This window comes from Staurois parvus, unplaced genomic scaffold (genome assembly GCF_062004578.1).
Source record: "Staurois parvus isolate SC_StPar_1 unplaced genomic scaffold, SC_StPar_1.0 ptg000320l, whole genome shotgun sequence".
Taxonomy (NCBI): domain Eukaryota; kingdom Metazoa; phylum Chordata; class Amphibia; order Anura; family Ranidae; genus Staurois; species Staurois parvus.
The window spans coordinates 1786652-1812676 of record NW_028318116.1 but is presented as its reverse complement, the minus strand read 5'-3'; the positions used below and the strand labels follow the sequence as shown (position 1 = coordinate 1812676).

At 43.4% G+C, this 26025-nt stretch overlaps 1 protein-coding gene across 1 annotated transcript in view; it reads left to right on the top strand.

Annotated features, from left to right (window-relative positions):
• LOC149457476 (oxysterol-binding protein 1-like) overlaps positions 1–26025 on the top strand; it is a 49913-nt gene that overhangs the window by 4833 nt on the left and 19055 nt on the right. The window contains exons 2-8 of the mRNA XM_089683698.1: positions 9068–9276; positions 12262–12512; positions 12763–12955; positions 14877–14985; positions 17102–17153; positions 18240–18371; positions 25352–25597. Coding sequence (XP_089539824.1) covers positions 9068–9276; positions 12262–12512; positions 12763–12955; positions 14877–14985; positions 17102–17153; positions 18240–18371; positions 25352–25597 — 1192 coding nt within the window. The remainder of the gene's footprint in view (positions 1–9067; positions 9277–12261; positions 12513–12762; positions 12956–14876; positions 14986–17101; positions 17154–18239; positions 18372–25351; positions 25598–26025) is intronic.

Below are 26025 nucleotides of genomic sequence, written 5' to 3'. Positions count from 1 at the left end.
AGACAGTCTGTCTTACCGTGGACACATGAACATCAAGGCTTTTGGAGACACTTTTGTAACCCTTTCCAGCTTCATGCAAGTCAACAATTCTTGATCGTAGGTTTTCTGAGAGCTCTTTTCTGCGAGGCATGGTTCACATCAGACAGTGCTTCTTGAAACCAGTAAACCCAAAACAGGTGTGTGTTTTTTAAGGGCAGGACAGCTGTCAGCAACACATCCAATATCATCACACTGATTGGAGTCAAGGTTGGCTCACTCCTGGCTCCAATTAGCTCTGGGAGAAGTCATTAAGCTAGGGCCTCACATACTTTTTCCTCCCTGCACTGTGAATGTTTACATGTTATGTGCAATTAAACCATGGCAACATCTAATGTTTGTGTAGTATTATGTTCAGCAGACTGTGTTCTTCTATTGTTGTGATTTAGATGACGTTCAGAGCACATTTTATGCCCAATTCATGCAAAACTCCACGTAATCCCAAGGGGTTCACATACTTTTTCTTGCAACTGTAAGTCCTCCAAGGGACTTCAGAGACAAGAGGCCAGCGCGAATCCCATCATGGGGGTAGACACTCATTACAGCTGACGTGAGGGGTGGTCAGAGACTGCAGACAAAATACGAGGGGTGGTCAGAGACTGCGAACAGGATACGAGGGGTGGTCAGAGACTGCGAACAGGATACGAGGGGTGGTCAGAGACTGCGAACAGGATACGAGGGATGGTCAGAGACTGCAGACAAGATACAAGGGGTGGTCAGAGACTGCCGACAGGATACAAGGGGTGGTCAGAAACTGCGGACGTGATACAGGAGATGGTCAGAGACTGCGGACGAGATACAGGAGATGGTCAGAGACTGCGGACGTGATACAGGAGATGTTCAGAGACTGCGGACGTGATGCAGGAGATGGTCAGAGACTGCGGACGTGATACCAGAGATGGTCAGAGACTGCAGACGTGACACCAGAGATGGTCTGAGGGTGGGTGGAGCTGCGTGACATCAGTGGCGGAGATCTGGGACTATAGCACTTGTTCCGCACAGCTGCGCTACTTTCCTGCTGGCTCTAGGGAGTGATAGCCCGGCCTGGTCGGTGCCATAACCAGGGGACATCTTTTTAAAGGGACGGCTTCTAGTGGAGAAATGCTGTGGTTTGGGTGACCCATAGCGCCCTCTTGCTGCCTCTACGCAGCCATATGTCCTGGTGAGTGCCGTGTGCGGAGTGCGTTTCGGAGAGCACTCAGCAGATCTGATTGTCCTTAAAGGAGGACCAAATGTCCTCCTCTTCTGAACTGCCGGGATTGGTGTATTTTCTGCACCAGCATGTCCTGTACAGGAGTCGGATTTCACGTTTATCATATATATATATATATATATATAAATATTTTTTTTTTTTTGTAAATTCATTGTATATGTTTATTTTTTTACATAAAGTTTTTTTTTTTTTTTTTGAGCGCTACACTTTCATTCAATGGTCACTGTGCGCTGATGTCACCAGGACATGTGATGTGCAGTGGTTTGGCACGATTTCAAAGTTGGGCTTGATGTGACCGGGGGGTAAGAGTAAGTACCTGAATTTAGCCTGATGTCAGCCTTATGCAGTCCCTGTACAGCAGAGCTCAGACAGGGACAAAGAAGCAGCCTCGGAAGCCAAGCATGTACTGCAGTGCAAGGAACACACTGATGGTAGGAGAGATCAGAGTGGCAGAGAAATCAACATATCAGTCTGCTGCTTCTTTCACTGTCCAATCACAGGTTGAAGATGGAAAATAAATCTCTAAGTGTAAGTGAACTGCAGCAGAGAAAAATCAAGTCATCTTCCCTATCAGATAGGATTGTGCTTTATGACAGAGCTGTGTAAATATCAGGACTGGATGAATAGAAATCTAATTCCTGTGGTGGGTACAATAGCTTCCATATCTGTATTGTGTCTGTTCTGAATTCTGCCTGGGGTTCATCTTTAACTCCTCAGCAGTGGTGTACCCCGGGGCTGTGTCTGTTGAACTTGTACATCCCCCACACAGAGGAATGCGGGACCCGCACAGATACCTGCAGCCGCACCACCCACACAGAGGAATGGGGGACCCGCACAGATACCTGCAGCTGCACCCCCCACACAGAGGACTGCAGGACCCGCACAAATCCCTGCATCTGCACTCCACACAGAGGAATGGGGGACCCGCACAAATACCTGCAGCTGCACCACCCACACAGAGGAATGGGGGACCCACACAGATAACTGCAGCTGCACCCCAAACAGAGGAATGGGGGACCTGCACAGATACCTGAAGCTGCACCACCCACACAAAGGAATGCGGGACTCGCACAAATACCTGCAGCTGCACCACCCACACAGACGAATGGGGGACCCGCACAAATACCTGCAGCTGCACCACCCACAGAGGAATGCGGGACCCGCACCACCCACACAGGACTGCGGGACCTGCACAAATCCCTGCATCTGCACCCCACACAGAGGAATGGGGGACCTGCACAAATACCTGCAGCTGCACCACCCACACAGAGGAATGGGGGACCCGCACAGATAACTGCAGCTGCACCCCACACAGAGGAATGGGGGACCCGCACAGATACCTGAAGCTGCACCACCCACACAGAGGAATGCGGGACTCGCACAAATACCTGCAGCTGCACCACCCACACAGACGAATGGGGGACCCGCACAAATACCTGCAGCCGCACCACCCACAGAGGAATGCGGGACCCGCACCACCCACACAGGACTGCGGGACATGCACAAATACCTGCAGCCGCACCACCAACACAGAGGAATACGGGCTCGCACAAATACCTGCAGCTGCACCCCCCACACAGAGGACTGCGGGACCCGCACAAATCCCTGCATCTGCACCACCCACAGAGCAATGCGGGACCCGCACAGATACCTGCAGCCGCACCACCCACACAGAGGAATGCGGGACCCGCACAGATACCTGCAGCTGCACCCCCCACACAGAGGACTGCGGGACCCGCACAAATCCCTGCATCTGCACCCCACACAGAGGAATGGGGGACCCGCACAAATACCTGCAGCCGCACCACCCACACAGAGGACTGCAGGACCCGCACAGATACCTGCAGCTGCACCACCCACAGGAGGAATGCGGGACCCGCACAAATACCTGCAGCCGCACCACCCACACAGAGGAATGTGGGACCCGCACAGATACCTGCAGCTGCACCCACCACACAGAGGACTGCGGGACCCGCACAAATTCCTGCATCTGCACCCCACACAGAGGAATGGGGGACCCGCACAAATACCTGCAGCCGCACCACCCACAGGAGGAATGCGGGATCCACACAAATACCTGCAGCTGCATCACCCACACAGAGGAATGGGGGACCCGCACAGATACCTGAAGCTGCATCACCCACACAGAGGAATGCGGGCACGCACAAATCCCTGCAGCTGCACCCCCCAGAGAGGAATGCGGGACCCGCCCAGATACCTGAAGCTGCACCACCCACACAGAGGAATGCGGGACCTGCACAAATCCCTGTAGCTGCACTCCCCACAGAGGGAATGCGGGACCCGCACAGATACCTGCAGCTGCACCACCCACACAGAGGAATGGGGGACCCGCACAGATACCTGCAGCCGCACCACCCACACAGAGGAATGCGGGACCTGCACTAATCCCTGCAGCTGCACTCCCCACAGAGGAATGCGGGACCCGCACAGATACCTGCAGCTGCACCACCCACACCAAGGAATGGGGGACCCGCACAGACACCTGCAGCCACACCACCCACACAGAGGAATGCGGGACCCGCACAGATACCTGCAGCCGCACCACCCACACAGAGGAATGCGGGACCTGCGCAGATACCTGCAGCCGCACCACCCACACAGAGGAATGCGGGACCCGCGCAGATACCTGCAGCCGCACCACCCACACAGAGGACTGCGGGACCCGCATAGATACCTGCAGCCGCACCACCCACACAGAGGAATGCGGGACCCGCGCAGATACCTGCAGCCGCACCACCCACACAGAGGAATGCGGGACTCGCACAAATACCTGCAACTGTACCACCCACAGAGGAATGCAGGAGCCGCACAAATACCTGCAGCTGCACCACCCACACAGAGGAACGCGGGACCCACAGACGGGTGCCATTCTAATGGCACGCCGCCAGCACTGGGAACCTCTGTTCCCATGCGGGCTGCGATTTCCCAAGTAGTGCAGGGACTTCCCTGCGTGTCCCGGGGCATAGGTGGACAGCTATGTGTCATATGAGGTTTAATGATGAAAAATGTAAAAGAATGCAGTTTGGATCTAAAAATCCATCATACGGACCTGAGAGCGGGGGGGGGGGGGGGGGGGGGGGGGGGGTTTGGGGTTACTCACACTCCCGGTGGCTGCAGTCAGTATATCTGACAAGACAACTTCTGGCTGTCAGGTGGAAGCAATCCAGCAACTATGTAGCTGCCTGATTTCTTCATGCCCTTAGTAATGGGCAACTCACCTGCGCACACCCCCGCCATGTATCCCGGGCTGCGCTTGCCTGGGTCCAGCATGGAGGGTGCAGCCAGATAGAGGGGAGGGAGCTAAGCAGACACATGTCCCCTCCCCTCCACTTTTGCGGACTCAAGATCGACAAATAAAACATCAACTCCGAGTCCCCCTTTCGCTTTTATCGGTCAGCTTGGCTGGAATCTAATCTAATGCAGTGCAATCTGATGTTTTGTTTAAGAGAACCTGTCACCAAAAAAAAAATCATCACGGGATATTTTGTCGCCATGTGACAAAAAAAAACTAAAGTAAAAAAGCATTGCAAAAAATGTAAGTTGCATCCAAGCACCCCCCCAAAAAAAAGAAAAAGTCTGGACACTTTCACCCCCTTCCTGGCCAGGCCAGATTAAACTTTTTTGGTGGTATTTTTTCACCACTGGGATTTTTATTTTTTTTGTTATATAAATGAAAAAGTCCAAACATTTTGAAAAAAATAGTTTTTCTTATAAAATTTTGCAAATAAATAATCTTCATAAATCTTTGCTAAAATTTATTCAATTATCTTTTTAGTGTAAAAAAAAAAAAAATAGCCCAAATTAGTTTGACCAAAAATTAAAATAAACATTTTTTTACAGTTTATTTTATTTTTATTTTTTTTACATACTGTCACCCTAGCAGTACAGTGTCACCATAGGGACACTGTACTACTTGTGGGGGGTGATGAAGATTTTTTTTTTTTACACAGATTGCTTTTACACCCATAAAGGCTGTAAAAGCAATAATTTCTCCTTCTCTCTGGCTGCATTCTTGCAGCCATTGAGAAATACTGTGTGAGCTGTGATTGGTCACAGCTTGTCACATGGTACAAGGCTGTTGTGAATAGCCTTGTTCCATGTGACCTCTGTGATCATTCACAGATTTCACATGTAGTAAGCAATGATGTCAGAAGTGACATCTTGCTTTCTACTCTTCATGTGATCACTGATTGGCCATTCAGTGATCACATGATCCAGACCTCGCACAGAGGTCCCGTACAGCGATGGGTGTTCCACTGTGTCCGGAGGACACAGCGGGAACTGGATTGCAGTGCTGCGCGCTACAAGCAGAGAGTGGGGACACCATTTTTAAATGGCCTCTCACTCCTTCACTGCTCCCGTCCAGTCCATGTATATATTGTGGATATAAATATGCGGTTAAACTGCATAAGGGGTTCTTTACTGTTAGAGCGGTAAGGAGGTGGAGCTCCCTTCCACAGTTGGTGGTTTCAGTGGGGGTGTAGATAAACTACACAACATACAGGGGTAAGGGATAAGAAGATTGGTTGTGACAAGCACACACACATATTGAAATGGATGGGCCTGTGTCTTTATTCAGCTTTACCAACCATGTAATCGCGACCAAAACTTAAAATCTCAGATTTGGGCGGAGTGTTCCTTTACATGGCCTCCTTCAAAAGAATTTGTCCTGAGAAACCAGATCTGAGCAGGTGTGTCTGTCCCTTTTCATTAGCCAGCTCCTAGTCAATGCGAAGTCTTGGCAGGTTGTGCAGAGTCATAGCTCCGGCTGGTCTGTTATCACCTAGGAGAGATCACCGGCTGACACAGCGAGAGCCATGACAGCCGCCATCAGTACAGGAGACGGCCCATGACCTCACCTGGGGCCTTTAACCCTTCACTTGCCTAGTGCCTGCTTGAGTTTGCAAACATCTGCACAGCTCATCAGTGAGATGCTTACTTCGCTTTAAAAAGCAAGTGTAAGCAACATGTCAGATCTGTGGATCAGCCGGTGATGCAATCCGGGAAAGCAGTCTGCTATTTATAGGCGCCTTAAAAACAGAACAAGCTTTTTTAACGCCCGGCACAAACTTAAACTTCTGTATACTGTCCAGTCTTCTCATCCATACACTTGTGTACCCTTCAAAGTTGAAATGTAACTCCGGAAAATAACTTGTTACTCCTAATACAAAGTTGTTCCATTTTTTTTTTTGTGATCTCTGTCCCATTGGGCAGAATCCCATTTGTGTGAAGGGGAAGAAAACTGACGGAAAATCTCCCCTTACCCTAGGTTCACACCTAAGAGTTTTGCAGAAACACACTACAGCCCATTTAACATGATTTCCTATGGGACAGGTTCACATCTCCGCGTTTTCACCCGGTTCCTTTTTTTGGAAAGGGTCAGGGACTTTTTTGAACGTAAAAAGTTTGGGTTCTATAGACTTCAATGAAAATGCTGCAGAAAAGCATGTATTGCATGTTTGCTGCGTTTTAAATCTGCAACAAGAAAAATAAAGAAAAATGACCCACAAAATGCGTTCCAAAACGCAATGCAAAAACAGCTCAAATGCAACCTGCATAGGTGTGTACCTATAACAGCAAATCTACACCTGTATAATTGCTTGGTAACACAAATTACTAAGCCAATTACAGCAACTCCATGCAGTTAGGCACCTAGACGTGGTGATAAGTTCAAACCGAGCATCAAAATGGGGAAGAAAGGGGATTTAAGTGACTTTGACTTTGAATGTGGCATGGTTGTTGGTGCCAGGCTGGCTGGTCTGAGTTTCAAAAACTGCTGATCTGGGATTTTCATGCACAACCAACTCTAGGGTTTACAGAGAATGGTCCGAAAAAGAGAAAATATCCAGTGAGCTGTAGACGAAAATGCCTTGATATCAGAGGAGAATGGGCAGACTGGATCAAGGTGATAGAAAGGCAACAGCAACTCCATTAACCAGTCATTATAACCAAGGTATGCAGAGTATTATCTCTGAAAAAAAAAAAAAACATTTGGCCAGATTGAATTCTGCTACATGGATTTGGGGAAAAAAATAATCCCAAAAAGTGTATATTAATTGATTTGTGTGAACGTGCTAGTGTCTGCAAACCATGGCGTGTATGTATGTGTGTGTATATGTACTTGAATTTTTATTTACATTTTTTCATACACGTAATGGCAGTGATTAGCTACTTATAGAGGGCCTATGATAGTGCGGTGGGCAATCTGATGCTAACTGACACTGCCATCACCAGTGACACTAATACAAAGATCAGTGCTAATTATACACTGTCGCTGCACTAATGACACTGGCTGGGATAGGGTTAACGTCTAGAAGCAATCAAAGCGTTAACTGTGTGCCTTTCAATGTGTATTGTGGGTAACGTGTGCTGCTTTTTCTAAGCGATGTAACAGTTTTAACTCCCTGCTTTGCAGAGAGAGAAAAAAAAACAGCCACGGCTCTGCACTCTGTAGAGAGCCTTGTGTTGTTTACCAACACAGGTCTCTCTTCTGTCATTTGCTCAGCCGATCAGTAGGTCCCGGCCAGAAACCATTGGCTGGTACCCACTGATCATCTTGTGCTGTAGAGAATTACAGCACAGCCAGGGTGGCAGGCATGCACGCCCCCTACCCTGAAATGCCAGGTCCTGTACATGTACATGATCCCGTGCAGCGGGGCCGCAATGCCTGAGTATATATACAGGGCTTAGGCAACGGAGTTGACTAAGCCCCGTGGGCAGGGCAAAATGCATCAGTGGGTGTGACCTGGGCGGAGCCTAGGCTTCAGCTACTTTTTATTTGCTTAGCATATGGACTGTTTAGGAGTGCGGCATCTGAGTTGCTTTTATTTTGGGTATGTTTTATACACAGATCTTAATGTTGGTGGTGACCAGGAAGGGGATATCTAGACTAGATGCTGGACAGCAGTCAAGGCACAGTAGTAGACTGAACCATGCTTTGCTAAACACAAAAAAGGACAAATCTGGTTTAGGTAGAGTGTCTACTGACTGATGTCTCCTTTTAGATTGATTGACAACTTTGTAGTGCAAGGTCCACAATACAGATTTATTAGTTTAGGAAGGCATTCACATTGTATAGATTTGATGGCATATAAAGAAGACTGTTAAAGTGGAGTTCCAGTCTCCTCTGCACTTTTCTACATAAAGCACCTGCATTCTCTTCAGTTTCAATATATAATTAGGACAGTGTTCTAAGTGTATGTCGTTTGCTTACTTGTGAATGTGACATTTCTCAGCAGGATCCCGGCAGGCAGGCAACGGCCATTACTAGTGTGGGCATCTGAAGCAAGCTCCTACTTTCTTCTGGATTCGGTGCAGCTGGCTACCCAGCATGCACCTCCTGATCTCGTGCTTGCGTTGTAAGGACACGGCCCGGCACACTGTGTTGTTTGTAGGTTGCCATAACAATGGCGGCGGCGGAAGATCCCGCCCTGTTGTTATGGCAACCTGTCAATCATTTTTCCTGATAACATCACTTCCGGTGAAGAAATACCACGAGACTTCACCATTAGGCTTCCCAAAGACACCTGGGAAAACCAAAACCGATATCCTAAGAATCCTAGGGAATCGCCTAATGACGAAGTCGTGTAGGTGGCCGGACCGGAAGTGCAGGATACTGACAGCAAAAATAGGTATTTAGAAATCAATAAATAAAAAAAAAATATCCCATAACAGACTGTTCTGCAGGTGAGCATTGTGTGGCAAGGATCAGGAAAAAAAGGGTGGAACTCCGCTTTAAGTCAGATTTTAGCACGTAAAGCTAGATTGAAATCTTTCCTGTTTTGTTGTCTTCTACAGATCAAAGGCAGAGATGCGTCACACATGCCGCGGCACAATCAACCTCGCCACGGCCAACATTTCTGTAGAGGACTCCTGTAACTTTGTGATCTCCAATGGAGGAGCCCAGACCTACCATCTAAAAGCCAGCTCAGAAGTGGAGCGCCAGAGGTGGATCACGGCTTTAGAACTGGCTAAGGCCCGGGCAGTGAAGATGCAGGCAGAGTCAGGTGAGGTGAAACACCAGTGTAGGTATCCTGTACAAATCCCAGCAGTCCGAAGGTTCGAAAGATTAATAGAACTAAGGTCACTCCTCACCTTTCCTTCTGATGACGCTAAATTCCAGGCTGTCATGCTGATCCCTCACGTTCAGTTCTCAGCCCTTTGATTGCCAAGACTTGTAGGAAGTAGTTAATTTGGACCAAGGTTAGATATTTCAAGATCACTAAAGCCTGGACTCTAATTACAGTTTTTGTTGTTAGTTGTGTTCAGGTTGTGGAAAGGTTAGAACTTCAGTTGTGCTTCTTGACAAAAATAAACAAAAAAAAACATACATCAGAAGCATGTACCCATAGTAGGACTTCAGGTGGTGGTGGAACAACTGAAATTCAGTCCATCTCGCTGTGTGTGTTTTGAAGTAACAAGTGACATATCCCCAATGGTAATATATGTACCCTGGATAAAAACACTAAGACTCAAATAGGAAAGGGAAAAACAATCCAGTTGAATTTTATGTAAGGTTTATGCTATTATCTTGATCGTGCGGTTACGTAAGCATGAGGTAATATCTACACTCACCGGCCACTTTATTAGGCACACCTGTTCCATTGCTTAGAAACACAAATTGCTAATCAGCCAATCACATGGCAGCAACTCAAGGCATTTAAGCATCTAGACATGGTGAAGAGGACTTGCTGAAGTAAAACCAAACATAAGAAAGGGGATTTAAGTGACTTTGAACGTGGCATGGTTGTTGGTGACAGACGGGCTGGTCTGAGTATTTCAACAACTGCTAATCTACTGGGATTTTTACGCACAACCATCTCTAGGGTTCACAGAGAATGTCACGAAAAAGAAAAATATCCAGTGAGCAGCAGTTGTGTGGACAAAAAATGCCTTGTTGATGTCAGAGGAGAATGGAAAGGTTTGAGATGATAGAAAGGCAACAGTAATTAAAAAAAACACTTGTTACAACCAAGGTATGCAAATTACCATCTCTGAACGCACAACACATCGAACCTTGAAGCAGATGGGCTACAGCAGCAGAAGACCACACTGGGTGCCACTCCTGTCAGCTAAGAACAGGAAATGAAGGCTACAGTTTGCACAGGCTCACCAAAATTGGACAATAGAAGATTGGGAAAATGTTGTCTGGTCTGATGAGTCTCGATTTCATTTGTGACATTCAGATGGTATGGTTAGAATTTGGTGTAAACAACATGAAAGCATGGATCCATCCTGCCTTGTATCAACAGTACAGGCTGGTGGGTGGTATAGTGGTGTGGGGGATATTTTCTTGGCACACTTTGATCCCCTTAGTATCAATTGAGCATCGTTGAAATGCCACAGCCTACCTGAGTATTAATGCTGACCATGTCCATCCCTTTATGACTCCAGTGTCCCCATCTTCTGATGATTCCTTCCAGCAGGATAATGCACCATGTCACAAAGCTCATAGTCGCATAGTCTGGCTGAAAAAAGACAAAAGTCCTTCCATTCAACCGAAAAAAAAAAGTTATAATCCTACACCCACAGTTGATCTAGAGGAAGGCAAAAAAACCCAGCAAAGCATGATCCAATTTGCTCCTGCAGGGGAAAAAATTCCTTCCTGATCCCCCAAGAGGCAAGCTGATATTCCCTGGATCAACTTTACCTATAAATGTTAGTATCCAGTTATATTCTGTGTATCTAAGAAAGAATCCAGGACTTTTCTAAAGCAATCCACTGAGCTGGCCAGAACCAACTCTTGAGGGAGTCTATTCCACATTTTCACAGCTCTCACTGTGAAGAAACCTTTCCGTATTTGGAGATTAAATTTCTTTTCCTCCAGGCGTAAGGAGTGCCCCCTTGTCCTCTGATGACCTCAGGGTGAATAACTCTACACCGAGTGCACTATATGAACCACTGATGTATTTATACATGGAGATCATATCCCCCCTTACGTATTATACATGGAGATCATATCCCCCCTTATGTATTATACATGGAGATCATATCCCCCCTTACGTATTATACATGGAGATCATATCCCCCTTATGTATTATACATGGAGATCATATCCCCCCTTATGTATTATACATGGAGATCATATCCCCCCTTATGTATTATACATGGAGATCATATCCCTTCCTTATGTATTATACATGGAGATCATATCCCCTCTTATGTATTATACATGGAGATCATATCCCCCTTATGTATTATACATGGAGATCATATCCCCCCTTATGTATTATACATGGAGATCATATCCCCCCTTATGTATTATACATGGAGATCATATCCCCCCCTATGTATTATACATGGAGTTCATATCCCCCTTATGTAATATACATGGAGATCATTTCCCCCCTTATGTATTATACATTGAGATCATATCCCCCCTTATGTATTATATCCGAATATCGGATTGCTATACGGGATGTATAAGCGAACATTCTTTATTATTATTATACAGGACTTATATAGCGCCAACAGTTTGTTCAGCGCTTTACATTATGGAGGGAGACAGTACAGTAACAATACAGTTTCAATACAAGAGGGAATAGAGGGCCCTGCTCCTTAGAGCTTACAATCTAGGTGGGAGGGGATAGTGGTACAAGAGGTAATTAGCTGTGGGGGATGGAGTGGTAGGAGGAGTAGTGGATTCCAGTATCCTTGAACCATTTTCACAGTGTATCAGGGCACACTATCCTTTCAGAAGCCATTGTAACCAGATCATCAATGTTATTCACTTAACCTGTCAGTGGTCGTAAAGTTATGGCTTATCGGTGTGTATTATAATATTTAAAAAAATTCCTAAAAAGTGATGTAGTGCTGCTACAGCTATTCAGAAGTGGTAATTAAGATCATTACCTAAAAGTGACTGGTTCTCTTTTGTACAATTTAAATTGCACTGAGAAGGTTCTGTGTTTTTGTTTTTTTTTCTGGTTCTCGCTTTGTTTGATTTTGTTTTTTTTACCTTGTAACTTAACGCCTGCCCTCGATCCTGACAGATGATTCTGGCGATGAGGACCCCAGTTCTCAGGCGGACAAGGCAGAGATTCACAGTACACTTCGGGCTCTATCAGGGAAGGTGGAAGATCTGGGCACGTGCAATGATCTCATTGCAAAGCACGGCACTGCTTTGCAGCGCTCTCTGAGTGAGCTGGAGAGTCTTCGCCTTCCTCAAGACAGTTCAGACAAGATCAAACAGGTCAACGAGAGAGCGACTCTCTTCCGGATCACCTCTAATGCTATGATAAATGTGAGTTTTTTCGAAATATTGGGCTTTGGACAGATTGTGAGGCGTCGTGAATAAAGGCTGTGCATCATAGGTTTTTGATGTTTCCACGATAGGTCACTGATGGCATTTTTGTATAGAACCTGTAAACTCTACCCAATTCCCAGTCAAGTTTACACTTCAGAAGATGACATCAGTGGCAAAGCTGCCTTCAAAGTGCCCATAGTTGCCTAATTTACCAATCTGCCTTCTGTATTTTTATTTTCTTGCATAGGCCTGCAGAGACTTCATGACCCTTGCGGAGAGCCACAGTAAGCGCTGGCAGAGAGCTCTGCAATATGAGCGAGATCAGCGGCTGCGCCTGGAGGAGACGCTAGAGCAGTTGGCAAAGCAACACAACCACCTGGAACGGGTATTCCGCGGGGCCACTGTACTGCCAGCTGAGAGTCGCCCTGGGGTCCCTAAAGGTAACATCAAGGCACCTATAGAGAGCTTATAACATGAAAAGGTATAAGTGTTGCGCTGCTCTATATATACACAACACTAAAGTGAAAAAAAATAAAAACCACTACCTAACTATACATTTTTCTTAATCCATCAAACCCTCTGCTTGATATATCATATAATATAAAATCAATAAAACAAACTAACTCCCTAGAGTGAAAACTATCAACTTGCTTATTAACCAGAACAGTGTATCTAATTCTGATTCTGCAATGAATATCATGCAGCCTGTGCTGTTATACAAAACTTAGTGTATAAATCCTGTGCATCAGCTTGATATATTATCAGTATAATGAATACCACCACATACCAGTGTCATAAAAATCGCTATTTATGATACTACCTCTGTTATATATAATGAAAATGAACTAAAAGTCCACAATATCAATAATAAACACAGTGCCGTTAGATCTGCTTGTTATGCAACAAATGCTAGTCCATTTACAACTCCAACTGGTGTTTAGGTTACTAACCCAACGTGGTGCCTTGCCTGTAGAGATAGGAAGGCCAGAGGGGAAAAAACAAAAACATTTTCCATTTTTTTCCAAAGCCATTTTTTGGTGGGGGAAAAAAAGGTGTGGAATATGTTCTTTTACAATGATAAATATTATATCTATGACATAGTATTTGAATTATATAATATGAAGACCTACAGTGCATCCAGAAAATATTCATAGCGCTTCACGTTTGCCACATTTTGTTATGTTACGGCCTTATTCCACAGTGGATTAAATTCATTTTTTTCCCTCAACATTCTACAAACAATACCCCATAATGACAATGTGAAAGAAGTTCGTTTTGGTTATTAAAAATAAAAACGAAAAAAAAACCACATGTACATAAGTATTCCCAGCCTTTGCTCAATACTTTATTGAAGCCCCTTTAGCACCAATTACAGCCTCAAGTCATGATTATGATGCTACAAGCTTGGCACACCTATTTTTGGGCAATTTTTCCCATTCTTCTTTGCAGTACTTTTCAAGCTCCATCAGGTTGGATGGGGAGAGTCGGTGCACAGCCATTTTCAGATCTCTCCAGAGATGTTCAATCGGATTTAAGTCTGGGCTCTGGCTGGGCCACTCCAGAACATTCATAGAGTTGGTCCGTAGCCACTCCTTTGTTATGTGGGCTTAGGGTCGTTGTCCTATTGAAAGATGAACAGTCTAAGGTTGAATGATTTCTGAGACTTTATGTAAAGTCTTAATTTATTGCAAGTTCTCTTAGCTGAGGACAAGGAAATCTCAGAATATAGTTTGCTTGTGATCAATATGCTTCAATAAAACAGTGCTCCACCACCATACAACGCTCAATTCACAGGATGATCCATATAGTATATAAAAGTCTTATGCACTTTATCCCATCAGTATGATCTCTCCTCCACAAGAATGTAATTCCTGTTCCCAGGGAGGAGTATATGCAGGTCCCTTTAACAGGCCAGGGTCTTTTAACAGTGACTAGAAGCTATGCTCATAGAAGAGGAAAAAAATCTTGCCAATAGTGTAATATTTTTTAATTATAATGGCCAAATGTATAAAAAGAACCACAGTAACATAAAAGAAGAGAGTCAGATTCTAACAAGGCATTTGTAGTTGCAGTTTAGCGCTAACTTCTGGTTTCAGTTCAGAACTGGAAGTGACGTGACCTAGCTCTGTCCAACGCGTTGCATAAAGCAGCATGTAGATTGTCTTTGGTGGTGAGGGGTATTTTGAGAACATGCAGTGAGTCCAGCTAGCATGTATGTAACTGGACTAGTGACTGACAACAAGGCAAGAATCCTGCTCAGAGGTTAGTGTGCCTGAGGAACTGGGCGGATGATTGATGTCATGGAATGGGCACATTTTCCAGCTGGGTGGATATGTGATAGTTTCCATTGTGTTTTATTAGACCCCTGCGGGACAGGGAAAGGAGACCTCAGCGATGAAGATGACGAAAATGAGTTCTTTGATGCTCCGGAAATCATCAGCAGTCCTTCCCAGGATGGTCTTGGGCATAAGTAAGTAAGAAAAAGTTCAGGGGCTCCAGCAAGTCTAAAGCTTAACTCCAGTTACCAAACATTCCCTGGCGGTGTCCTCTTTGTACAGCGCAGACATTCCCCATTATTAAATACACATTTGTATCTTAATCATATAGTACAGGACTAGTATTTATTGGATCATGAAATATATGCAACTACCTTCAAGTGATTGGGCAATGGCAGAAAAACTTTCTGGGGCCACCTTGAGAGTCCAACATATAACCCACCACATCCATGGGACTCTAGTTTTTTGCTTGTGTCCTTAAGTGATGAACCTGTTCTCCTCTGGAGAACTATTTTTTCTTTTTTCAATTATTTTTTCCTCTGAAGCTGCTATTAAGATATGACTGCTTTTGCCTTGGGCTGTCTAGCAACCCTGGTCACTGTACCCTCTATGTGCGGCTGGCCTGTAATACTTGCTTCAGACACGTTATCCTGCCTTGCCCTAGGTTCACACCTAAGCGTTTTCTGCAGTGTTTTGCAGAAACGCACTACAGGCCATTTAACATTTCCTATGGGACATGTTCACATCTCCGCGTTTTCACCCGGTGCGTTTTTTGGAAAGGGTCAGGGACTTTTTTGAACGCAAAACGTTGCATTTTTGGTTCTATAGACTTCAATGGGAACGCTGCAGAAAAGCATGTATTGTGTTTTTGATGCATTTTGCGTTTAAAGTCTGCGTAGCAACAAGTGAAATTAAAAAAAAAATGGAAAAAAAACCCCCTGCAAAACGTGTCAAAAACACAATACAGAAACACCTCAAACGCAGCCTGCATGGGTGTGAACTTAGACTTAGGGCACTCACTTTGCCGCTTAGTGCAATGTGTGTAGTTAGCTGCTTGGTGCTATACAGGTCCAGGGTGGCTATGGTCCATTTCTGTTGTTCATAGACCATTAAGACCCTTTCGGGGTGTATGACCACTGTAATCTCCAATAGGTCTAGCTTCATGGATAAGGTCTCCCTGTGTTTATCCAACAGTTCCTGGGTTTAACCAACATGATCCACAGTGTGTAGCACAATATGCAGTTCTTTAGCCAGGAGGATTTGGGTGTTCTATACTTTATTGTGGTAATCCTGCCAATTTTTGTCATTTTGGTGTACTTTCAGAAAGGAGGATTAAAGGTGAAACCACAGAGAAAATGTTTTTTTGGGTAGGATAGGGAAGAGAACCTTTCTTAGATTTTATGCCCATTAGGAAAATGTCCTTTCTACATTGTGTCTTTGTGACTGTGTACAGTGAAAAATATACTTTTTTTTACTTCATCAGGAAGCTGAATAATAAAATGATATAATAAAGGCAGAATTACATTTTAGTAAGTGGAGAATAGTAAGCGGAGTACAGGATCTTTGTGTTTTGGGAATTAGAAAAGAGCTCTCTAGAGCAGTGTTTCTCAATCTTTTTTCAGTCAAGGCACCCTTTAAAAATGTGGACAGTCCCGAGGCACCCTGTAAAATTAAGGACGGTCTTCTAAAATGGGGCGCCTCAAGACTGTCCATAATTTTAAAAGGGCACCCCATTCTAAAATGTGAAAAACAATTTTAATAGTTTTATATAATGCAGCAACATCCACACACGTAGGACACCCAATATTAGAGGTGATTTATTCTTCCAAAGCAAATACACTTTTACACACTGGTGCTGACTAGTATTCCAATGTTTCTCCTCTCCCTCAGTTTTTCTCCATCACTGAGCTGATGTGACCCCATTACTGATGGAGAGAGGCAGACAACTGACATCCTCCATATCAACTGATGACGTCCTTGGTTGTCAGGATGCCGGCAGCTTGAAGGTCATAATGGTGCACAATGGAAACCTGTGCCTTTGTGTAACTAAAAGGCAGGCTTGTTCCACCCGCTGGGTTGTATACAAGTATGGGGCAATTTTTAGACATATTGCCAAGGCACCCCTGAAGAAACCTCAAGGCCCCCCCCAGGGAGCCTGGGTCCCCTGGTTGAGAGAGGCTGCTCTAGAGTAATCTGCTTCATACTGCCAGGGAGTCTCGCTCCTGCTGCTTTATCCCCTGTAACAGACAGAAGTTAAAAGATGACAATATAGAAGAAAAATGCCAATCATAAATAATTTTGTCCTCACAGGCGATCTGGTAGCAACATAAGTGCAGCGAGCTGCGACATCCTGGAGGAGCAGGTAAATGTGGCAACTGTTAATCAAAGTATTCGTCTGTCTCTCTTGATATTTTCTCCTATTTTTGCTTTTGCTGTGCAGCTCTGATCGAGTTGTGTTGTGTTTCAGGCATCACAAGGGAAATTGCCTAGACAGGCAGAGCTTGTGTCAGCAAGCAAAGCAGTTTGTAAAATGTGGTCTCAGAGTTCAAGGCAACATAGCATGATGTAAATATGGGGGGGGCTGCCATTACCACCTAATTTTTGAAAAAGTGCAAGGATTTTGCTGTCATACCTATCCTCCTCCCTGCCACTAAATCCGTATGTGACCCGAAAAAAGCATGCAGCCAGTAAAATTGGAGCTTCTAAAATGCATACTTGTTCACTGATCTATGATATTGCACCTGCAAAAACTGATCAGAAGTGGCAGATCCAGTATTTCCCACCTGACAGGTTCTTTTTGAAGGCCATAATCCAGGCAGATACAAAGACAAAGCAATCTAGTTGATTATTTTTAATGCAACTAGTGTAAGTATCTAATCCTGATTTGGTATGAGTTGCTTTTAATCTCCTTTACAGCATCATTGAAATTGAAAGCGGGAGAGGCAGCAATGGGAGCCAATCAGGTGGGCTGCATGCCAATTTGCAGGTGTTAAAAGTGAGCAGAGAGATGACTTAATCAGTGTGCTGATGCTCCTTCACTGTCCAATCACAGGCAGATGACAGGAAGGTGTAATCACTGTTTCATAACAGTATCAGAGAATGTGATGTTGCATTCTTGGCTGTGCTAAGGCCTGAATTGAACTTAAACGAAAATCAGTCGGCTGTTAAAACAGCTCACATATATGCATTTCACCTGTGTTTTCTCTGGAGCTAAACTGTTACTAGATTGCTCATGGCTGATCTACAGTATAATTGAATAGAAAACACTGCATAGATTTAACTGAATCAAAGGGATCCCCTTCTCACTTGTGGACTGCAACAGAATCAAAGGGATCCCCTTCTCACATGTGGACTGCAGCAGTAAAATTGTACACAGGGTGTTGGGTTGCTATCAGCAAGGGATCTTAGTCTTTATATTCATTTAATAATAGTTGTTGTTTAATCTTAGGCTCGCCCACCTTCAGAAGACACAAGGAAGGAGAGACGCACAAGAATTCCACATAAACCCAACTACAGCCTTAACCTATGGAGTGTAATGAAGAACTGCATTGGAAAGGAGCTCAGCAAGATACCAATGCCTGTAAGTGGTGCTCAGAGTGGGATGAACATACATATATGTGGGGAAGGGAAGGGCTTGGTATGCAAATTCTAATTTCTTCTAAAGTTGAATTTCGTTGATGCGCCACAGACATCGGCAGTCTTTCTGATTTTTGAGACCAGAGTGTTGGGCCATTAGTCAGGCATTGGAGGGAGCAAAAAATCAAAGGAAAGAAAGAAAGGGGCACCTGCGTAGGTCATTATCCCCGTGGGTTCATTGGTTTTATGAAGAGCTAAAAACATACTCACAAACTGTGGTGGTTTATGTAATAATTTATTCTAAATACGTAGGGCGGTGTCCTCGCCCTTAAACAAAATATTGCAGTGCCTCCAGCCGTTAAAATACGGCAAATATTTAACGAACCAATAATTTGGACACCTTAATAATTTGATCACCACTTAATAATTTACCTTGAGTCCTTTTACCAGTATGATTTCGTACCATATACACATAATTTGCCTTTTTGATAGATACATTTATGTACAAAATGTATATATATATTAATAAAAACGCAAAATACTGGTGATGAATATATACTCGTACACACAATCAAAAATATATTATGCTAATTTCTATGTTATCAAACAATATGCGATTATCAATTTAAAGGAAATCTAAAATTTTCTTAGGGATAAGTTGTAACCTTTTAGTGCTTCAGATATTATTTCTCATTTTCCATGGCCATAGGAAATTAAGAAAGTATCTCTGATAAATTGCACCACAACAACACTACAAATTAGTTAATATGCAATATATAATCTAATACCAATTTCAAACAGTATAGTGATAATTTTATATATATATAACCTTAATATATTTCTAACCACAAAATACAATGTTCTAAATCTTTAGAAAGTTTGAAATGTCAAAGAAAATTTCAATATTCTAGCAGTCTCACCACTCCCAGAATTTCACTGAGCATCAGCGTCTCTGGTGGAAATCTTTACCTTCAAAATGGCAGCTGGAAGTTCTCAGCAAAATGGCCGCAGGTAGCAAGTGAGGTATAGTGCAGTATATAGTAGCAACAGGGTAGATAAGAGAGTTTAGAGGTTATAGCAGTCTTAGAAGCTGTTGCAGAAGTTTTAGCAGATCAGAAGATTGGAAGAAATTCAGATGGATGGATCGGTGGATTCTTGATTGAATGATGGATTCATTTCACTTTGAGGTGTCTGGTCTTTTAAACCATACAAGACCTTTGTTTCGAGGGACCGCCCAACAGACTTGTTGATTGGACGGTTGAACATTTTGCATACCTAGAGATGTTCCTGATTTATCTACTGGAGACAGTCAAGTATTACAGATGAATTGGTGGTCTTAATGATGATTCATCCTTTGATAGAAACCATATGTCTTTATGTATCAAATATATGTCCTATTCAAGTATAGTTAATTTCACTACTAATTCTTGGATAAGGACCATAGAAAGGTGTGAATACATTTGGTTTCTCATTTTTCTGATACCTGAACTGTATTGGAATGGCTGATTTCTTTTGGAAATATAGACATTACCTTATTCACAAACCACCTTACCTTTCATCACTTCAACTTTAGTTGAGTGGGATGCAATACCCAACCTTATCGAATAGATTTGTGTGTGGAAATATACCCTTGATAATATTTCCATTGATATAAACCAAATTTTTCTTTGTATCTTAAATGACCCAGGTTTTACCTGGTGCTGCATATACAGTTCAAGGAGATGTGACATAGGACCTCATCCATTGTTGGGTAATTAGGGTAAATAGACTGGACTGGAGTTAAAATCAGTATTCAATAGCTATTGTGACATCTCAAGAAGTTTGTTTGGTTATCACACAGGTCCCAAGGTTTTGGGAGAGATAAGACAATGAGGATTTCCTCTCACCATTGTCACTTTCAGACCTCCCATATGCTCACCTGCAGACATTCAAATAGTGGTGTTTGACTCTCATTGTCTCTTAGACCAGTTTCTTCCACTCATTGTGTGTGTGGTAACTTTTTGGAATCTCACTTGAAATTCTCTCTAGAATGTTAACCCCTAACAGTCATCTGGGATTTCCTAACTTGGGATAATATAATTTTTCTAATAAACAGTCCCAAAAGTCATTACAAAATGCAAATGATGTATGGCACGTGAAACCAACATTTGTGGCACAATTGATGTAAAGACCCAAATGGACCCAACGCCAGCAGAAGCACTGTCAAGACAGTTTATGCGTTTCGAGGGTACCCTCTCTTCATCAGAGCTCTGCGTTGGGTCCATTTGGATCTTTACATCAGTTGTGCCACAAATGTTGGTTTCATGTGCCATACATCACTTGAGTTTGTTTTTACCTCATAATACCAGTAAACCCATGGGGATAATGCACTAGGCTGTTGCGCTTTTCTTTCTTTCCTTTGATTTTTTTTTTTTGCAGTACTGCTAGACTTTCCCAGTCGTAGAAGGGCAGCAAGGCCTCAATATCTCTGGACAGGGATTCATAGGGGTTCCTGTCAATTCACTCTGGTTCATCACACCCACACGCAGGAGGAATTGTTTTATATTGTTATTGGAGGAAACAACCTTATCAGAAGAGATTAGATTTTGTAATGACCCCATTTTCAAGGTTCATGCTCATGTTGGGTGCACAGTTTTATTCCCATGAACAGTTTAGCAGGCTTTATACAGGGACAGGTTTACTTTAAAGAGGAGCTTCAGCCAGGTGCATGCAGATTTCACTTGCAGCTACATCAGTTTTCATGCGCTTCATTGAGTTTTATACACGTTGCAGATTCCTACGCAGAAAAAAAAATCACATGATACTAGAGGTGTGAACAGGGCACATAGAGAACAACTGATTTCATTGTGCTCTTGCAGAACTCATGCAGAAAAACTGATGCACCGTGGTGTGAACGAGTCCTAAAAGTCCACTATCAAAGTGTAGCTGACTTTTAATAAACATATACTCACCTGCCCAGGGATCTGGCACCATCCTGTTCAGGTCCCTGGTGCTGGCATGTTAACTGTGGGAAGCTGGCTGTGATTCCTTTGTGACTGATCCTGCAGCTTACTGGGACCTGTGATTTGTCCCTGAAGGCTGCAGGCAAAAGGAGTGGGGGGGGGGGGGGGCGGTTTGCAGGTATCTGTCAAAACCAGGTACCTGCTTACACAAAAAAAAATAACTTACCAAATATGATTGGGGGGGGGGGGGGGAGGACGGAGAGCTGAATGTTCCCTTTTGGGTGAAGTTCTGCTTTAGAACCTTGAGAGGTGTATGGGGCTGACATATTTGAGAGGTGTATGGGGCTGACATATTTGAGAGGTGTATGGGGCTGACATATTTGAGAGGTGTATGGGGCTGACATATTTGAGAGGTGTATGGGGCTGACATATTTGAGAGGTGTATGGGACTGACATATTTGAGAGGTGTATGGGGCTGACATATTTGAGAGGTGTATGGGGCTGACATATTTGAGAAGTGTATGGGACTAACATATTTGAGAGGTGCATGGGACTAAGGGCTCATGTACATGGGGCATTTGGAAAACTCTTCTAAACGATGGAAACTGACAGCTGGAAAACCTAGGTTAAAAAAGTCAGTTTAGCCGCGTTTGCATACCACATTTATGCGTGTTTATGTGCGTTTGCATTTAGAACTGTTTTTAAAAGATAACCTCAGGAGAATTTCCCAAATGCCCAGAATGCACTGAAAAATAGTAAAAAATTAACTATCTCAGACATTTTGAGAAGAATAGAGAGAGCAGAAGCAGAGAGAGCAGTATGTGTTGAGATAACCTGTCTTTTCTGGTTGTATTCACTGTGGATCCCATCATGAGCATAATGCAGCACGTTCTACCATTTTTTCCTTCACACGAAACCTGGAACTGACAGCGCTGGTGTACCGGGTCCATTTGAATACATGGAAACCGCTTTGCATGCATTTCTGATTATGAAAAAAGGCTCTGGACAGCATCTGGATATGGAGCAGTTAAAAAACGCTTCTAAACGCTTAGAAACGTGGTTAACCGAGTTTACAAGCGTTTGGAAGGGCAGTAAAATCTACTCCTGAACGCAGGTTTGGTGCGTTCAAAAAAACGACTGTAAACTCAACTGTCTGTAACCAAATATGTGTACATGGACACATAGGAAAACATTAGGGAGAGTTCAGGGGCTGCTGACAAAATGCTAAACAGCTCCTGAACGTCAGTTTAGAAGATGCAGTGTACATGAGCCCTAACATATTTGAGAGGTGCATGGGACTAACATTGCTTTTTTTTTGTCTGGAGTATTCTACAGACCCTCTGGCATCCATACCCGAGTCACTGTCTTGGTTGTGTTGGAAGTATGCAGATTGGTAAAGACCGAGAAATGTCAGAAGTTCTTATCTGCATATTTGATCAGTGTCACTTTATTAAAGTACTGACACCAGAAGGTCAGAATGACAGTCAGGCAAAACTACTGTTCTAACAAAGCGGTCGGCTGTGGAAGCCTCCATGTTTCTTTCAGAACTGTGTTCAAAGTATTGCAATTTGATAGTTGCAATTAATAGCCATTACTGTTCAGATTGTCTGCTTGTGGTACTGAATGCAAAGGTACAAATGCTGAAATACAATAAGGTGAAAGAGATAGGTCAAACACCATTACTTGCCACATCATGCTGAGGAAAACTATTGATTTGTAAATAAAGACCTATTATGGATTTGCTCTAAACAGTTAAAGGGTATCTGAACCTAAGAACATATATGGAACATATTGCAACTTACCAGTCCTTAGATGTGTTGGCTAGGGTGACAGCAGTCACTGCCTGTACTGTATGTAGGGAGAAGCGGCGTTCTCACAACAAGGAATAGGAAGGGGGAAAAAAGCTCCCCTTCTCTTCAGCTGCATAACTTAGGGCTGGGGGGTGTTTTCTGTAGTCCACAGAAGTGAACTGAGCAGGACTGTTATGACAGCTAACTGTAGAATACACAGGACAGCACTAGATTTCTGGCAGAATCAACAGCTATTTTTGCACTTATTAAATAGATATAGTAAAAGGCTTTTAATTGTGTATTTAGTCCCATTGCCAACATGCTATACCATCCGGAATAATAATGGACATAAGCTCTTCAGAACTGAATATATAAATAGCAAAGTGCTGCCCACTACTAATACAGGTCATACGTGGTTCGAATTTCGAACGATTTTTCTTCCGAAAATCAAAAACGTTGTTTGCTCGGTAATCCGATGGTGCCATCAATGATCTTGAAAATCGGCTGACCAAGTCATAAAGTTCTCCCCATATAACAGGCAAAACTTCTGTTCCTTCCAGGTCACGACTCATGCACATATTCTTTTCGGAAAAACGATCGTACGATTTGACCATCGTTGAGTCGAAAATCGGTAGTTTTTCATGCATTTTCCAACATGCTGATCACCAAAAAGGGGAGGAACCACGAAAATCGGCCGGTGCCATTGACCCACTAACAGAGCGAAAATCGGCCGATTATTCTTAGGTCCAATTTTCGGGAAGAAAAATTGGTCGAAATTTGACCCGTGTATGGCCAGCCTTAACCTATGATAAAAAATCAACAAAAAAAACAAACTTCATGAAGTTCATGTATGACTAGTGTCCATAATCCTCTTGCTTAAATTTCTTTTACCAAAGATTTTATTGAGCATGTTAAAAGAAACATACAAAGCATGACAATTCGTATGATACAAAGCGACAACAAACAATAAAGGATAGGGAAACATCACACAACGAACACAGAGATACATATACAAGACCTATGCTGGGGTCCAGATAACACTATGGAAGGCAAAGGGCCACAAGGCCTGCAGCCACTTTCAGAAATATAAATCCTCTTGCTTAAATTTCAAAGTGTAAACAAGGTGCATTCCACTGTAATGATAAACTTCCAATACTGGTGCAGGAATCGGAATACCGTTCTTCCCTCCTGCTCCAGTCACCGACAGCTGTGGGCTCTAACATGCAATGTTAGAAGTCCTAAGCTCTTGTACAGCAGATTATCCTTGGGTTGCTTGTAGTCCTCTTTGCTGCTCACTTCTCCACACTGTCAGGAAGCTGAAGATGTCTTGGGATTGCTGGGACTTCTAGTCCTCCTTACTGCTCAACTCTCCTCCGCACTATTAGGACTCGATATCTGGTGTGCTCACACATGTAAAAGAAATGGCAAGAAAGGCCCACATAGCGTAATTTCATTTATTAAAACTTTTGCACAAACTCGGTTACACTTGCTTAAAAACAGTAGAAAAAAAGCACAGAAACACTGCACAGGAAATGACGTCCGCTAAGGCACGGTATTCTGATTTCTGCACCAGTATTGGAAGATTACCAGTTTGTCATTACAGTGGAATACACCTTGTTTACACTTTGAAATGCAAGCAAGAGGATTATGGATACTAGTTATATATGAAATTTATGAGTTTTATGTTTTGTCTTGGTTTTTTTTTTTTGTGGTTTATTATCATATGCTTAGTAGTGGGCAGCACTTGTTATTACTTTTATTTCAGTTCCTGGTAGTAGTTTTTTTTTTCTTTTTTTTTTTTCTTCAAAAGAGTGCTTGGTGACTGGAGAGGTGAAGGGAAGGCGAGTAGAAGTAGCTAGGGTTATGTACCATTTAACAAAAAAAGGGGGGATGTGAAAAAGGAATTCACAAGAAAAAGTGGTTACATTATGGACAGAAAGCGATACCCAAAAATGGATCAAAAAATGATCCTTTATTGCAAATTTTGCACATATTTAGGTAAATACCACAGTTAGCCATCAACAAAAGATGAGGCAATACCAAAAGAATAAACCTAAAAGAAAAAATTATAAAAAGGATGTCATGACCGGCCATATATTATATTATTGTGCTGTAAAGACAACAACAGAAGGTCTTATGTGTATACATACCATTTAAGTTAACCTATTGCTTTAAGTGAAGTTGTAAGTTTGTCTAGGCCTGCTTCAAATAGTGGTACTCTTTAACACTCTTGCATGCCCTTCCTTCGGTAGGTAAACTTCAACGAGCCACTCTCAATGCTTCAGCGTCTGACCGAGGACCTGGAATACTACCACCTGCTGGACCGGGGGGCTCAATGTGAGAGTGCTCTTGAACAACTGTGTCTAGTGGCTGCTTTTACTGTATCCTCATACTCCACCACCGTCTTCCGTGTCAGCAAACCCTTCAACCCACTGCTTGGAGAGACCTTTGAGCTGGATCGAATGGAAGACTGTGGCTACCGCTCGCTGTGTGAGCAGGTCTGCAATGTAGACTTTTTTTTTTTTTTTTTTGTAAGCCACGATGGTGATTCATTCTAAATGGCTATGTTTAGGTATTGTAGGTAAGCGCCATCCAGAATTTTCAGTTAGTTGCTGGCATGGTTCTTCAAAACTGTCATAATTCCAGCTGAGCTCCAGACAGATATGTGTGAATTTTAGAAGTACCCACATTTGGCATGTATCAGCCTCTTGCAATCCAGTATATTGCAAGAGGACTGGAAGCCAGTCATGCAAATATGTTGACAAGGGACATACTGAAAGGAGAAGGGATGGGAGAGATAACTTCATCAGTCTACTGCTGCTCTTTCACTGTTCATTTAGTAGGCTGGGGGTGTAGAGGACACATCTCTGTATTCCTCAAAGTACAACCAAATGTTCTTTTATGAGTCTAAACAAGTCCAAAATCC